Below are 18,139 nucleotides of genomic sequence, written 5' to 3' on the forward strand. Positions count from 1 at the left end.
TATCATAGGCTTCTATGTCACCCATTAATATATATGTATCCCATGCATTTTGCTTCCCTGCCATATGTCTCATTAGTTCATCTGATATGCATTTAGGCCTAAACCTCGAACAATATTTCTTAGTTGATATGTAAAGCCCAGTAGCTTCCAAGATAAGTTCTTTGAATGCTTCCCATGTTGAATTTGCTGTTGGTAACATCATCAGTTGGTCCCACTATATAGATTTTAAATACTGCTCAGACCATCGTTGTCGCCTTTAGGAAAGCAAAAATCCTTCCCTTTACTCCTGATGGTAGTTACCTCTTTGAGTAAATCACACTGTGATCACTGCCACCTAGTGGTTCCTTTATCTGCAGATTCTTAATGCATGAAGAATCACTACTGATAATCAGTTCAAGAGTATTACTCCCTCTAGTTGCCTCCCGAACATGCTGATGTAGAAAACAATCATCCGATAAATCCACAAAAGTTTTGCTAGTGTGTGAGTGACCAATCCACAAATTCCAGTCAATATCTGGGAAATTAAAATCCCCATTATAAGACTCTGATTTACTGGCCCACTCTATTTCCCTGTACAGTTTCTTATTATATTCATCAGAGTCATTAAGTATATAGGACACTCCTACTCTCAATTTTGATCTCCCAATGCTTATGTCACACCAAACTGACTCGACACTGCACTGTCCAGCGATGTCGACCGGTTTCACTTCCTTGGATTTTATGTGTTTCTTAACTAATAACATAACCCCTCCTCCCTTCCTATCTTGTCTATCCTTTCTATAGCCGTTGTACTCCCCAAATTCCAGTTCTGCATTCCTTATATCTGTGTGACACCACTTCTCTGAAATTCCCACAATATCTGCCTTTGATGTTTTGAGCAATACCTCAAATTCATAAAATTTATTTACTAAACTCCTAGCATTGGTGTACACGCAAATATACATGCACCTGTTCCTATTGTTAGCTACCGTAACACAACCCATGTGTTTACTTATTATTTTTATTAGCTGTTCTTCTGAAATTTCTGTTTTACTAGTAGGTGAAAAAAACGTTAAGCGCTTCGTGTAGACAAGATCACTGTCAAGGACAGTGATCTTGCTTAAAACGCAGCACATGCTCATACCATTTCTGGACATCTAAAGACAGAGGGGTGCAAGTATAACTTGTGGACTAGACGCGTTTACCCCTGGACAGCCTGCAGTTCATGAATTGAAAAGAGCTGAGGCAGCAGGTGGCGCTAGGGTCGCGAAAGAGAACAGTCGGTGGATTTTTGGCTGCTGTAAAGGATAAATAATTTTTACCATATTAGTTGTTAAATAGCATAGTACATTGTGTTTTACACAGATATTAAACAGGTTTAGTAGCGTTAATTAGCTTCTTATTTTGAATTTAACCAGGGATTTTTGGAAATTACGACTGCCGGTGTTTGCCCCAATATTTTTTACTAGCCGCCATATTGTAGTCGAAAAGAAATAGCTTAACGTATATATATCTCGAACTGAGAGCGTAAGGTATAAAGTAAAACTAGATGATAGCGTAATTCGAAACACTGTATTAGGAATCTGTTAGCTTATTATAGTATTATCAAATAATCAAAAATAATATTAATCTTATTAAAATTCATAGTTAATTAAATTGTATTTAAACGGAAATCATGACCCAGACTAGAGCTGAGAAGCATAGATCACAGACCAGCAAGAGTGCTGTGACTCGGGGGAGAGGCATTTGGACAGGCTGGACAGGCATTTGGAACGAATGGAGGGGTGAAATGGGAGCGTTTTTTTTTTTTTTTTTTTTTCTGGCTGATCCTGCATAAGCTAGCTTTCTTGCATTCTATGCCTCTACTAATGCTAATGCTAAGTTTACTCTTCTAGAAATCCATCCTTGCTTTGGAAAAATTTGGCATATGAGTCTTGTGAAGGCTACTTCTTTTAGGAGGCATGGTCTGCCTGTTTTTCCCTAAAAGCCTTAGTCAGGAGGTCATTCCACCATGGCTTTGAGTGGGGATTAAGGAAGCATGTTTTGGAAATTGCAGATCTTGCAATAAATTCCATCCGTCTCGAAAGCCAGTAGGCAGCATTATTGATGTTAAGCTCAGGCAGTATGTTCCATGGGTAAATTTGGAAAAGGGTTTAACTTTTCCAATGTTGATGTATTTTTGATTGTATACTCTCCTGACAGTGTTTTTAGTTTGTTCTTGCGTGCGTTCATCCTTAGGTGCCTGCAGTGATATCATAGCAGCGATCAGATCGTTATCTGACGGAAGGAAGTTCTCAGTTATGGCCAGGGTTTCCTTTACTGATCAGTTTGAGAAGATGCGCTGCAGGGTGGCATCGCCATGTGAAGGAGGAACATGAATAAGACCAATTCCCATTTTCCGACATGTTGAATGACAGTGTATCTATTCTTTGTGGCTGGCAGTGGAAGGTTAAAGTCTTCGAGGATGATGAGCTTTTGCCGATGATCGATTGTGGAAGAAAGCCATGCTGTCAGATTAAGGACACAATCCTCAGAAACCCGTGAAGGGAAATAAACGGCACACACTCGACAAAAAGACCAATTCGGAAGATTCTAAGAACTGCTTCTATGTGACCTCCTGGATAAGTGGATGCCTTACTTACGGGGAGTGCACTCCTTTGATAGATTGCTACTCCGCCACCTCGTCTCCCAATTCTATTAGCAGCCAGCGTGTTATAGCCAAGATTTGAAGTGAAGGTAGCAATTTCCATTTCTTGTCTGAGCCAGGTTTCAATCAGAATGACGAAATCGTACCCTGCGCAGGAAAGTAAATCAAGTAGGCCTTCTAGTTTGTTTTTGACACTCCTGATGTTTTATAGGAAACAACGGATATTTACCTCCACAGAGGATTGTAATATGATGAGATTATTATCCGAGCAGTATCTGCTTTTCATATAATGATCTGAAATCTCGTCCGAGGACCGATATCTCGTACGATGTGCCCTGTTGCTGGATATTCTAAGTGGAATGTGACCGGTCTGATGTTCGCACGTCATCTCCATGCTAGACATCCACGAATTGCACCCGCCTCAGATATAATTTGGGAGGCATTAGCATTAGCATTAGCACTAGTAGAGGCATATGATGCAAGAAAGCAAGCTTATTCAGAATCAGCCAAAAAAAAACAACCACTACTCCCATTTCACCCCTCCATTCGTTCGAAATACCTGTTCAGCTGAGCCTTAAATTTGTTTAGGCTATCAACTTCAACAACAAGCGATGGAAGTCTATTCCACAAACCAACTTCCCGCTGGCTAAAGGCAAATTTCCGCACATCTATCCGACATCCGTCCTTCCTCAATTTGAATTTATGCCCTCTCAGGTGATTATTCTGAGCAAGAGGAAGAATCCCATCGGCATTGAGCATGCCCAAGCCATTCAAAGCCTTATACACTTCTATCAGATCACCTCCCCGATGCCTAGTCTCCAGGCTCTGTAATTTGCAAAACTTAAGCCTTTCTTCGTAAGAGCAACCCTTTGTTCCATTCACTAATCTTGTTGCCCTTCTCTGTACTCGTTCCAGCAGCGCTACATCCTTCTTGAATTGAGGCCTCCAGACTTGTATACAGTACTCAGGGTGTGGCCTGACCAATGCCTTATACAAGGGAATAATCACATCCCTGTCCCTGCTAGAAAAATTCCTGTATATCATTGACAAGACACCATGAGCTACTCGTGCAGCTCGTCTGCACTGCTCAGAGAACTTCATATCTGCCTGCACAATAAACCCCAGGTCCTTTTCATTCTCTACCACTGTCAGCGTAGTACCACAGAGTTGATACGTTGATCTGGGGTTACTGTTTCCCATATGTAGTACTTTACATTTGTCAATGTTAAACTTCATTTGCCACCTCTCAGTCCATCTGCTCAACCTTTCCAGATTCTGTTGCAGCAGCATAGTATCAGTAGTGTCCTTAACAACCCTGCCAACCTTTGTATCGTCTGCAAACTTGGACATTAAGCCTGATACACCATCATCAATATCATTCATAAATACAGAAAACAACAATGGACCCAACACTGAACCCTGAGGAACTCCACTAATAACATTAGTCCACGTTGAGCAGTGTCCATTGATTACCACACTCTGTCTTCTGCCACTCAACCATCCCTTTATCCATAGCAGCAATTTGCCTCCAATGCCACACTTCTCCAATTTGTGCAGCAGTCTTCCATGCGCAACAGTACCAAAAGCCTTTCTAAGATCCAAATATATAATATCAAAGTTATTCCCTGCATCCAGTTCTTTTGTGACTACATCATAGTATCCAATCAAATTGGTCAGACAAGACCTGCCCTTAACAAACCCATGCTGTGTCTGAGCTATAACTGAATTCTTGTCCAGATGATCCTGCAGTGCTTCTTTAACCAGTGCCTCCATTAATTTTCCTGGAACCGAAGTTAAACTAACAGGTCTATAATTACTTTTGTCAGCCTTTGATCCTCCTTTGTGAATTGGGGTTACATTTGCACATCTCCAGTTCATGGGTACCTCCCCTGAGTCCAAAGAAGCTCTCATAATTATGGCTAGGGGTTTGCTTACTTCCTTTGCTACCTCCTTTAATATAACTGGATAGATCCCATCCACCCCGGGTGCCTTTTTTATGTTTATCCTCAACAATATCTCCTCCACTTTCCTCTCAGTTATTAGAAAATCATCTAGCTCACTGCCAATGTTTACTTCACCTACGACATTCCCCTTCCTGAATAACTCCTCATGTGTGAATGTAGATGCAAAATACTCGTTTAGATTGTTAGTCACCTGAGCTGGATCCTCAACTGTTGAACCATCAACATCCAGTGGACCAATCTGATTCATCCCATTCCTTCTTGAGTTTAAATAGGTAAAGAACTCTTTTCTGTTTTTCTTTGCATCCTTTGCCAAGGATTTCTCATAATCTGCCTTTGCCTGCCTAATCTCCTTTATGACTTGGTTACAGACCAACTTATATCTATCATAGGCTTCCATGTCACCCATTAATTTGTATGTATCCCATGCATTTTTCTTCTCTGCCATATGTCTCATTAGTTCATGTGACAACCATTAGGGCCTGAACCTTGAACAATATTTCTTGGTTGGTATGTAAAGCCTGGTAGCTTCCAAGATAAGTTCTTTGAATGCTTCCCATTTTGAATTTGCTGTTGGTAACATCATCAGTTGGTCCCACTGTATAGAATTTAAATACTGTCTCAGACCATCATAGTCGCCTTTACGAAAGCAAAAACCCTTCCCTTTACCTCTGATGGTAGTTACCTCCTTGAGTAAATCCCACTTCATCACACTGTGATCACTGCCACCCAGTGGTTCCTTTATCTGTAGATTCCTAATGCATGAAGAATCACTACTGATAATCAGATCAAGAGTATTACTCCCTCTAGTTGCCTCCCGAACATGCTGGTGTAGAAAACAATCATCCAATAAATCCACAAAAGCCTTGCTAGTGTGTGAGTGACCAACCTACAAATTCCAGTCAATATGTGGGAAATTAAAATCCCCCATTATAAGACTCTCTGATTTACTGGCCCATTCTATTTCCCTGTACAGTATCTTATTATACTCATCAGAGTCATTAGGCCTATAGCACACTCCTACTCTCAATTTTGATTTACCTATGCTTATGTCACACCAAACTGACTCGACACTGCCCTGTCCATCGATGTCGACTGGCTTCACTTCCTTGGATTTTATGTGTTTTTTAACTAATAGCATGACCCCTCCTCCCTTCCTATCCTGTCTATCCTTTCTGTAGACGTTGTACTCCCCAAATTCCAGTTCTGCATCCCTTATATCTGTGTGACACCACGTCTCTGATATCCCAACAATATCTGCCTTTGATGTTTTGAGTAATACCTCAAATTCATCAAATTTATTTACTAAACTCCTAGCATTGGTGTACACTCAAGTATACATGCACCTGTTTCTATTCTTAGCTACCCTAACAAAACCCATGTGTTTACTTGTACCGCAATGACTTCCAGCAGTCTCTGAAATATCCTGCATCTTGTTTTTCAGGCTTCTGCTCATTCCAATAGAAGCAGTGCAAGAATGTCTTTCACCTCTGCAGTGGCTACTGTTAATCCATTAATCTTTGTCTCCCCCCCAAGCTAGCAGTTTTTCGACCCACCTAACACTGCCTCGATAGCATCAGCAAATATTCTTGCACCCTTTCTATTTAAGTGTATCCCATCCCTGTAGAAGCAATCTCTCCAGTTAACAAGTACAGACCAGGTTGAAAAAATTCTACCCCTTGAGCCTTGCACAATCTTTCCAGGGCCGAATTGATCGAAAAGGCTCTCATCATATACTCCCTCCTATCGTGTCTGGGCAGAATTGCAGACACTTTCAAATTTAACCCTACTTCACGGCTTTTTTTCAACAGTGACCTGTACTTGTTAAGTAATTCCGCTGGTCTCCTACTCTTAATATCATTAGTGCCAACGTGTACAACTATATCACCTTTTTTGCCCTTAAAAGATGATATCTGCTCTACAACGTCATCAACCTTTGCCCCTGGCAGATATACCCTGGTCCTGTTCCACCTATCCTTTTTACAATGCATGTTCCCCGTTTCCCTGACAATTGAGTCACCAACAACTACTAGTTCCTGTTGGACCAACGCATTCTGCCTTGGGGGCTGCCTCTGTGTTGCAAGATGACCAAGTCCAAGCTCTGGCGTTGATGTGGGCAGCTGAGAGCTTGATGGGCCTCTCAATTTATTTCCTTCGAGGGCATCCACCCTGTCCTTCAAGGTCTCATATAGGCCCACAACAACGCCGAGTTGTCGCCTAATTTCCTTGCACTCCTTGCATCGTACACACACAAAGACATCCCCCATGGCAGTATCACGTCCCGTACCCGATTGCTCCGCAAACATCAAGCAAACAGTGCATCTTAAAAGGCTGTGATTCAGAGGGCAACCGCCCCCCTCAGTTCTCCCCTGAGTCACAGCACTCCCATTAGCTTGAGCCTTTTGCTTTGGTGCTCTGGTCAGAGTCATGATTTCAATTTAAATGTCAATAAAATTACAATTTCAGAACAAAATGAAAACCTTAAACTTGTATCTTAACACAGTTATAACGCTATATTTATTTTTCAGTATCGAGTGTTATCTACGAGTTCCCCTTATATAACTTCCGTATCAAGTATGTATTAATTATTTGTTATTTTTGTACTCTAAGTCGTTATATATATATAGTTAAAAGTTCAATTTAACTGACAATGAAGTTTAACAAGATTAATAGATGTACTGATTAATTGGCAATATTATATTATGCACTATACTATACAAAGCTAATGCTATCGAATTCCGGATATGCTGTATCGCGTTTCAGTAACGAGTGTTATCTAAGAAATCCCTTTATATAACTTCCGTATCAAGTTATGTATTAATTATATATTTTTACTAATTATTTATGTTCCGTAACCTAAGTGGTTATATGTATAGTTAAAAGTACAATTTAATTGCCAATGAAGTTCGACAAGATTAATAGATTTTACTGATTAATTATCACGTAACAATGGCGGCTGTTTATGAACGGTAAACACGTGGATTTGATACCCTTTCCGATACTAAGTAATACCTACAAAATCTCTATCTAAGTTATTATAACTTTAAGTACCGTAAATAGGAATATAAAGCTACTCTAGAAATAAGTTAATATGTCAATTTAAACTATGGCTCTAGGCTCTGCTAGAGAAGACAGGTAGCTAAGCTGGAATAGTTATGCATTGTTGTGGAATGGGATTCGTGCTTTGTGAGTTCTTAGCCTTTAGTCTCCGATAGTATGGTATCACGAGCAGACCTCTGGGCCAGTATTCGGCATTGAGGTATTGTTGGTAATTGGGCCCATCAATCTGAATCCTGAAGGAGGCATAAGAGGGATGCTTGGTATTGATTTTGAAAGGCTTACCAAAAAGCTTTATTTATTCAACAAGTTAACCAAGTGAATAACATAAAAGAAACGTGACTTCCTAAATTGAGTACACGTGACAGTGCAGCATTACGTGAACTTCGGGAAAATAAATACATTATTATACAGAGGGCAGATAAAGGGGATACAGTAGTAATACTCCATAAATCTGATTATATTAATAAATTATATTCAATGGTTTCAGATACTTCCACTTATCTTGAGGCAGACCCGGCACTATTTACCAATTTTGTCAATCAATACATTAAAACGTTAACCACGTATCGAAAAAAACGACTACATTACTATGGCTCAGTTAAAGGAATTGAAGGTCAGAACATACAATATTCCTGCACTTTTCGGTCAAGTGAAATTACATAAGACTGGATTTTCTATCCGGCCCATTGTTTTCTACAGAAACTCGGCATTTTCCTCCTCGGCCACACATGTATATGGCATTATAAAACCCTTTAGACCGATACAATTTGGAATTAAGAACTAGGATACACTATTTAATAACCTTAAGAACTCGAGACTTGGCGATAATGACAATTTATTCTCACTAGATTTTATCCCGTTATGTAAAACGGGGTAAATCATCTAGTGAATGTAAACGTTGAATACAAGTTAGATGTTATTTGGGAGATGTTAAATAGTAACTCTATATCGATTAATTATACGAAGCTTCCTATTAAAGAAATTTGTCACTTAAACTGTTATTTGAGGCCAACTATATCACCTTTCCAGACAAAGTATGCAAACAGATTTTTGGTTTGCCAATGGGATTGAGCCTGAGCGGCTTAATATCGGAGATCTATCTATCAACAATTGAGCCTATACATTTGACACCTTTTCTACCCCGTATCACATACTATGGAAGGTATTTAGACGATGTTCTAGTTATTACTGATAGTAGTACTATCCAAGACATTTTACATTCGTTTAATAATGTTCATTCTAGACTCAAATTTACATTGGAAAGGGAGGATACGGATACTAAGTCATTAAATTTTCTAAATTTCACGCTTACTCGGGACTTGAATAAAATTCAATTTAACATCTATCGAAAACCTACAAACACCGGCATGCGTCTACATTATAACAGCTATCGCCCGTTCACCTACAAAAGATCTATCATCTTTAATCAATTTCTAAATGCCTATACAAGAGGCCGCTATAGCCTAGTAGTCAGGTGCGTGGGTGCTTGAACCCCTTGAGTGACCGGGGTTCAAACCCGTAACTGCTGAATACGGTGCTGTTTCTTGTATTCTGTCTCTCTTATGAACTCCTCTGATCGTTTGGTCGTCTCGGAGTGTAAACAGAAAATATATTTATTTTTATTTTATAAATATTCAATGATCGAATCTGCTTTTGGCTCAGAAATACAAATATTATCTAGCAGATTCTTAAACAGCGGTTATCTCCTGGCTACAATATACTGAATTAGGGTATAAGCTAAGGATAGGATACAAAATACTACACCAGCCAACAATAGTAATATCAAAAAATTCTTTATTTCGTCCCATATGTTGAACAGTGGCACAAACAGCTTAACAGATCCTTTATCCGATCGAATGACTATATCACAAGATTTAAGCCAAAGTCAGCGTTAGACCTCAAGAACATTCACAACAGTTGTCAGCAAGATGTCCTCGCTTCCATCATCATCACAAAAAGAGAGCTTATCCAGGCCAATGGTATCCCACTAAGGTCTTGCACTGGATATGATGGGCTCCCACAATTCATCCTTAAGAGCGTTAGTGTTTTCATCATTGATGCACTCCTAGGAATCTTTAATGGAATCCTCACAAAGCAGAGTTTCCCAACAGCCTGGAACCAATATATTGTCCGACCTCAGTTTCACAATCCATGCCAATAATGAAAGCTTCATGTCCACTCAGAATCATGTAGAAGTGCCTTCTTCCCATTCTAACCAAGCAGGTTCTGCCAGTGAATCACCATTCATTCACTATATCTTAAAACGCAGGTCCACCATTACCAACCTGCTGCAAACCACCAACCCCATTCCGAGGGCTCTGCAAGATAGGGCTGAGATGGCAATTATTTATCTGGAAATCCAGTCTGCATTCGACAGCATAGACATACAGGCCCTCCTGCAACTTTGTGAGGAGGGATACCAAATAAAAGGCAATATACTGAATTTTTGAAGTCGCTAGTTACGACTAAGGTCCTTTACCTGACTGTAAATAAAAAAGTCATTCAGAAGGAAAGTTTGTGTAGCTGTTCCCCAGGACAGAGTTCTACCAGAGCTCCTCTTTACGGCTGCATCCACCCATTCCCTTGCCAGCAAACAGAATTTATCAGTTATGCAGACGACTTGAAGCTCCTCGGATACACGGGACCTCCTAACCTGATTCTGTTTCTGAAACCATAATTAACAGCCTTAAGAATTTGATTACACACTTGGCACAGTTTTCTCTTAAGATACATCCAAAAAAATCTGCACAAATGGTATTCTCACTCAAATCAACAACGCTACTAAACCTGGAAATCCACGGAACCCCATCTCCCCAGTCATCAAGCACAAAGATCTCGGCGTTATCTCCGATCCCAAACTCAGTTTCAAGCACCATATTGCAGATATTCACAACAAGGTCTACAGATCCAGATGGCTTGCCAAACAACGCCTCCTTCATGTTACAGAGCCTGAGTACACGCTCCAATACATATACCGGTTTCTGCAGTCAGTCATCACCTATGGCTTAGAAATCTGGGCGTAGGCAACGAAAACCACGCTAAAAACCATTTCATCTGATGAGTACTGGCTTCTTCGGTGGGTCATCTTCAAGCATAAACTGTCACCACTCACACACTTCAGATATCATCCAACTTCTAAATTACAGAAAAGTCATCAAACGGATATTCGCCCTCTGCTTGCTCATGTCAATTAAAATGATAGCGAGTGAAGTCAATGCGCCAAGTTTTTGGCAGATGTGCAATCCAAGGATCCTCCTGAAACTTTTAAGAACCCTTCCCTCTCTGCAGTCTGTGGCGTGCAGGCTCAGAATAGGCAATAGATTTCTGCCCATGGAGATGCTCCACAATGTCCAGAAGATGGATATGGACTACAAAAAAGTACATAGAGGAGAAATCCTACAGAAGACGCATCATCAGGGAACAGCTTTCGTCTTCAGCCGAGTGACTACCATTGTCTTTTCATCGCTTTTAATGTTCTTTCATTTCCCATGTTAATATTAATTTTATATGTAATTATACGTTTTATGTTTTAATATATGTTTTATGTTTTAATATATGTTTTATGTAATGTTTCTATGTAATATTTTATATTAAACCCCTAGCATTGTCGCTGTTATGGGTATTATTGCATCAGGAAATCATGTAACCATTCACTGTCTGTAATAAATATATTAATTTAAATATACCGTATTTAAAATTGTGTCCAGGCCAATAGGGAAATTACATACTATACTGAACAATCGCCTAGTTCTTTCCTCGTTCGCACACAAATAAATGCCTGGTATACAACATTTTTTGCGGTGATTGCGACTCGACTTCCCAAGATTCGACGCCCTTTCCTCTGAATCTTCGCGTTAACAATACTTAAGGGATGGAAGCCTGTTACATCAATCAACTACAGCTGGCTAAAGGCAAATTTCCGCACATCTGTTCTACAATTATCTTTCCTCAATTTGAAACTGTGCCTTCTCAGGTTCATAGTCTGAGCAGGAGGAAGAATCCATCAGCATTCACTTTCACTTGCTCAACCCATTCACTTGCTCAACCCTTATATACCTCAATCAGATCATCTCGCGTGTGCCTACTCTCCACGGGCTGCAATTTGCACAAATTAAACCTTTCTTGGTAAGAGGACCCCTTTGTTCCCCCTCACCAATCTTGATGCCCTTCTTTGTACTCGTTTAGCAACTGTACTCCTTCCTAAAATGAGGCCTCCAGACCTGTACACAGTACTGTAGGTGTGGCCTGACCATTGCCTTTTATAAGGGGATAATCACCTCCCTGTCCCTGCTAGCAAAATTCCTATATATCATTGAAAAGACTCAATAACCTGCCCATGCAGCACGTCTGCACTGTTCAGCGAATTTCATTTTTGACTGCAAAGTTACTCCAAGGTCTTTTTCACTTTCCTCTTCTCTAAGTGTACTACTACAGAGTTCGTAATTTTCTCTTCGGTTATTGCTACCCATATGCAGTACTTTGCATTTGTCAATGTTAACTTCAGTTGACACTTCTCAGCCCATTTTCCCAACTTATATAGATTCAGTTGGAGTAGATACTGTCTTTACTGTCGTCAACAACCCTGCCAATCTTTGTATCATCTGCAAACTTGGACATTAAACCTGATATACCTTCATCAATATAATTGATAAATATACAAAACAACAATGGGCTCAACACAGAACCCTGGGGAACTCCACTAATAACATCTGTCCACAAAGAGCAGTGTCCGTTGATTACCACCCTCTGTCGTCGTCGTCTCCCACTCAACCATTCCTTTGTCCAATGTAGCAAGTTACCCTTAATGCTATACCTCCCCAATTTGGACAGCAGTCTTCCATGTGATACTGATTCACATGGCAGACTATTGATTCACATGGACAGCAGTCTTCCATGTGAATCAGTATCAAAAGTTTCCTGAAATCCAAGTATATGATATCAAAATTATTTTTGACATTCAGTTCCTTTGTGACACATCATAGTATACAATCAAATTGGTCAGACAAGAACTACCTTTAATAAACCCATGTGTGTTAACTGTGTGTTAACTATTACCGCAGTCTTGTCTAGATTACCCTGCAATGCTTCTTTAACCAGTGATTCCATTATTATCTCCGGATCACAAGTTAAACTAAGAGGTCTGTACTTACTTTTGTTACCTTATGTACCCCCCTTCGTGAATTGGTGATACATTTGCACACCTTCAGTCCATGGGGACCTCCCCTGAGGGAAAGAAAGCTCTCATAATTATGGCTAAGGGTTTCTTACTTCCTTTGCTGCCTGCTTTAATATAACTGGATAGATCCCGTCCACTCCAGGTGCCTTCCTTGTGTTTAACTTCAACAATTTCTCTCCCACTTTGCTCCCAGTTATTACAAAATCAGTTAGCTCCCTAAAGCGTTTCATAAACTTCTGGCGCTCCCCTTATTGAATAACTCCTGATGTGTAAATGTAGATGCAAAATACTCATTCAGTTTATCAACTACCTGTGCATGATCATCAATAGTCAACCCATCTATGTTAAGTGGTCCAATCTGATTCATCCCTTTCCTTCTAGAGTTCACATAAGTAAAAACTCTTTGCTGTTTTTCTTAGCCTCCTTTGCCAAAGATTTCTAGTAATCTGCCTTCGCCTGCCTAACCACCTTTGTGACTTGATTACAGAGACTAGTTTATACCTGCACACGCTTCTGTTTCACCTGATACGTTATATGCATTCCGTACATTCTTCTTCTCTGCCGCGAGCCTCATTAATTCATCTGACATCCGTTTAGGCCTAAACCATGAACAGTATTTCTTAGTTGGAATGAAAAGCCTAGTAGGCTCCAAAATTAAGTTCATGAAGGCTTCCCATTTAGAACTCAACGTTGGTGACATCATCAGTTGTTCCCACTGTACAGATTTTAAAAATTGTCTGAGACCTCTGTAGTCACATTTACGAAAACAAAATGGCTTCCCTTTAGCCTTGAAGGTAGTTACATCTTAAAGTAATTCCCACATCAGTACATTGTGATCACTGTCGCACAGTGGTTCCTTTATCTGCAGATTCTTAATGCATGAAGAATTACTACTGATAATCAGATCAAGAATATTACTCCCTCTTGTTGCCTCTTGAACATGTTGCTGTAGAAAACAGTCATCCAATAAATCCACAAAAGTTTGCTAGTGTGCGAGTGACCAACCCACAAGTTCAAGTCAATATCTGGAAAGTTAAAATCCCCCATTATAAAATATTCTGATTTACTGGCCCACTCTATTTCTCTGCAGAATTGCTCATTATACTCATCACATTCATTAGGCCTATAACACACACCTACTCTCATTTTTCCTTTGCCAGTGCTTATTTCACACCAAACAGACTCAACACTGCATTGTCCACCAACATCAATTGGATGCACTTCCTTAGATTTTATGTGTTTCTTAACTAACAGCATAACCCCTCCTCCCTTCCTGTACTGTCTATACGTCCTGTACACATGTACTCTACAAATTCCAATTCTGCACAGCTTATATCTGTGTGACACCCCGTCTCTGATATCTCAACAATATCTGCCTTTGATGTCTTGACTAGCCCTTCAAGCTCATCAAATTTATTAACTATACTGCTAACATTGGTGTACATGCTCCTGTTCCTACTCTTAAGGCGCCTCCGTAGCCAGGTGGGAAGGAGCAGCAGTGAGTAGCACACGCTTCTTGATTAGACCGGGATTCGAGCCCGTCACCACCAAATACGGAGTATGCGGAAAGGTCACGGGATGACCACCGCATATCCCGGAGCAATATGGCCTTAGTTGCTAATGCTCCTAAAAACCAAATAACAAACAAGCATCCTACTCTTAGTTATGCTAACGCAACCCATGTATTTACTTGTTCCTCTATGACTCCCAGCAGTCCTGGAAATCTCCATTGCCTTGCTTTCCAGGCTGCTGCTCGTTCTAATAGGAGCAGTCCAAGAATCACTTTTGCCTCTGCCTGCAGCCACTCTTAACCTTTTAGTCTGTGTGTCCTCTCCCCCAAGCTAGCATTTTTCCGACCCACCTAACACTGCCTCGATAGCATCAGCAAATATTCTTGCACCCTCTCTGTTCCTCAGTCGGTTAAACAGTTCTGTAAATGCACACGCTTTCCATTTTCAAAAGTTTTCTTCTGAAGCTTTAAATGCAGTGCTATCCGCGACTACCTCCACTTTCCCAATGCCTTTTGTTTCAATTTAAAATCAATCTGCAACTCCTTGGGACCCAATTTCTAGATCGATTTATTTTGGACTCCCCGATCAGCACTGTTTTCTTAAATGGCACAAAAAGGGATGAAATTCGGTGACAGATTTAAGCTGCTGCTTTGAGTTTCTATCTGCGGGAATTTTAAGGAGGAAACCGTTTTCAGCATAACAGAATTTTTCCTATCTTATCTTTTACCATTATAAAATCGGATACTAATGGCTTTTGGTTATCTGTGCAAAAGTTTCCCTGCTCTCAGCTTCAACGTTCTGTGAGAACCAGTGGATAAGCTGGAAGAGTGAAGTCATTTTATACACCAGAAACACATATCTTCTATGAGCAATGTCGATACAAAATCAATAAAAATAATTTTCTCACCAACACGAATTACGCACCTGAGTTGTTCGTTGACGTCGGCTATAGTCTTCTGTAATAAAAACTGAACGTCTTGGATTAAAGACACCTCTTTCGTAAGTTCTCTTTGTGGTTTGTCATTGGCATTGTCAGTGCTCTGTCTTTTCTCCCTGCAACAAAACAAATACAAAATGAATTATATATTTTCCAGTACCTCAATACATTTAAAGAATATTATCTGCAATCATAAAAGAAAACTGTGGAATTACCTTTCCAGTTCCTTTGATTTACTACAGGCATAAATAAGCTTTATCAAATTCAGCACCGCAGCTTGATTGATTGATTTAGATTTTAGAAATTCTTGACTCAAGAGCTACTCCGGCTAAAATGCGCCTGGAAAGTTTTATACAACAGTTTTGTTTGTATTCGTATTTAGCTGCGAATAGTTTCCAAGAATCACGGAATGACTATAGATTGCTGCAGAGATAATATTTGGTTTCATATTAGATTATAGAAATTTATTTCCTTGAGGAACTGAAAAAAACGTCTGTTATATTTTTTCTATCTTCCAGTATGGTCTGAGAGTGAGGAAGTGATGTTCGGTTATCAACTCTTTGAGGCATGTCGGCACTCAACTGTAAAAGCTGGACATTAGAAATCTTTATTGCAATAATAATAATACAAATGGATTCATTGCACTGTTGCCCTTCACGGCCACAAGGCCAGGGGTTAACAGGAATAGTACAATATGTAAGAAAAAGAAATGAATAAATTAAACATAAGAAAATACATAAGTGGATGAATAAAAGTAAATGCAGCTCAACACTCAAAGTACAACACTCAAAGTATAATTGTATTATACAGTATATAAGTATATACAGTATAATACAATTATATACATCACAATGTACAAAGAATATATAGGTGGAAAACTGAAAGGTTTGTAAGCCATCTTCATGTCATATTGATGGCTTGCGGCATTAAGGCAAGTTTCGAGGAGAAGGATAAGGGACAGGGAAGTACAACTGAAGGATGCGGCGTCTGTATTCCCTCTCACAAGAAAACTTATTAAGGTCAGCATCCAAAGACTCGGCACATGGAAATAGCTGAAATAGCAGAAACCTAAAAGATAGGTGGAGACAGCTGAGATGTGGGCACAGAGTGGAGTCGCTCTGAGATAAGACTGAGGGACTCTCCAAGAGCACAGGTCCCAGAATAATGGTGCCGAAATCTTGCCAGTGATCATTTTTACAGTTGTGGCAAGGCGTTTCATCCTGATCAGCATGAGAAGCCTGTGAATTTTTATCAAACTGGCCATTTCAGTTTTCCTTAACTGTGGAGGAAGTTTATGTTAGTTTATGGCCCATTTTAAGAGCCAAAACTCACTATAAAAGAGTGGTCAAATTGTGCTAGGGGCAGAAGGTGCCCATATCTCTGCACCATATAGAAGCCGAGAGTATACTGTGATTTTTATATATCTTCTGGTAGTCGTTATTTCATTAATATAATGCAAATGCTGTTTGGGCATCCATCGTAGTCGAGCTGCCTGGGTGAACAGCTTTTCAGCTTTTGTGGTTACCGAAGCAGAGTTTAGGATCAAAAACAACCTCGAGATCAAAATGTTTATTGACGATGGGAATAGGAAAATTACATAGTGTTGGCTGAATATAACAAGGCGTTTTCTTTAATGAGAATATCATAAATTCAGACTTTTCTGGATTTATTTTCAGTCCAAACTGGTTGAGGTAGTTAGCAAATAACAGGAGTATATTGTTAATTGATTCTGTTATCACGAGAAGATCATAATGTGGAGAAATCAGTGTCAGGAGTTTCATATTATGAGCATGACATAAAGTATCATGCCGGGACTCACAAGAGCCGTAAAAAAGCCCAGATAAGACACCACCTTGTGGCACCCTTGAAGAGACACTTCGCTCGTATTCTATTTTGAAGGAGTGAAGTGAGGAACTGTAGAGTGTCTCCCTTGATTTGATAATGGTCTGTAAGTAGCTTCAGCATTGCCGGACCGTTTATTGAATCGAAAGCTGCTTCGAGGTCTACATAGGCGACTGCAAGCTCTGCATGAGATTCAAACGCAGAGAGGATACAGCTGGTGGTGGCTAAGAGATTAGTCACAGTGGATGTATGAGGAAGGGAGTAGTGGATTTGATGAGGCTGATGTGTAAGAAGTTTTTTAGTATGAACGGGAAGAAGTACCTTCTCTGGGAGTTTTAGAAGATTTGAGGCGTTGGAGATTGTCCGGTGATGCTTAAGAATAGTAGGAGATTAAATTTTGGGTATAGGCTTCACAAGGTAGATGTTCCACTGCTGGGAAAAGAAATGACTTGACAAAATAGCATTAAAAATAGTTAGAAGGGGGGATCCAAAATATATGGGCTAAGACATTTAATAATGAATTGGGGTATTCCATCTGCACCTGGCTTAGCAGAAGCCGGTGTAGAATTTATGGCAGCAATAAGCTGTTCCCTGGAGATTGATACTGCAGATACTTATGAAGAAAGCTTAAGCTTAAGATAGCGTGTCAGGCGGGATTCCAGTTGTTGGTGTCTGAAGGTCAGCACATTGTTCCGAGTTCGAGGCAAATCTAGATATAAAGCCCAAGTCACAAAGGAACTGGACGCAAAAAATAATTTTGATATGATATACTTGGATTTTAGGAAAGCTTTTGATACTGTTGCACATGGAAGACTACCGTACAAATTGGAGCAGTATGGCATTAAGGACAAGTTGCTACAATGGATAAAAGGATGGTTGAGTGGGAGAAGACAGAGAGCGGTAATCAATGGGTACTGCTCTATGTAGACTAATGTTATTAGTAGTGTCCCTCAGGCTTCGGTGTTGAGCCCATTGTTGTTTTGTATATTTATCAATGATATTGATGAAGGTATCTCAAGCTTAAGG

The 18,139-nt window shown here is 39.9% G+C and overlaps 1 protein-coding gene across 1 annotated transcript in view; it reads right to left on the reverse strand.

Moving 5' to 3' along the window:
• LOC150085130 (tektin-1-like) overlaps positions 1-18,139 on the reverse strand; it is a 53,271-nt gene that overhangs the window by 18,034 nt on the left and 17,098 nt on the right. The window contains exon 3 of the mRNA XM_090373839.1: positions 15,259-15,387. Within this exon, the coding sequence (XP_090229965.1) occupies positions 15,259-15,387 (129 nt within the window). The remainder of the gene's footprint in view (positions 1-15,258; positions 15,388-18,139) is intronic.

Source organism: Mastigoproctus giganteus, chromosome 5 (genome assembly GCF_048544385.1).
Source record: "Mastigoproctus giganteus isolate SK-2022 chromosome 5, ASM4854438v1, whole genome shotgun sequence".
NCBI classification, from domain to species: Eukaryota; Metazoa; Arthropoda; class Arachnida; order Uropygi; family Thelyphonidae; genus Mastigoproctus; species Mastigoproctus giganteus.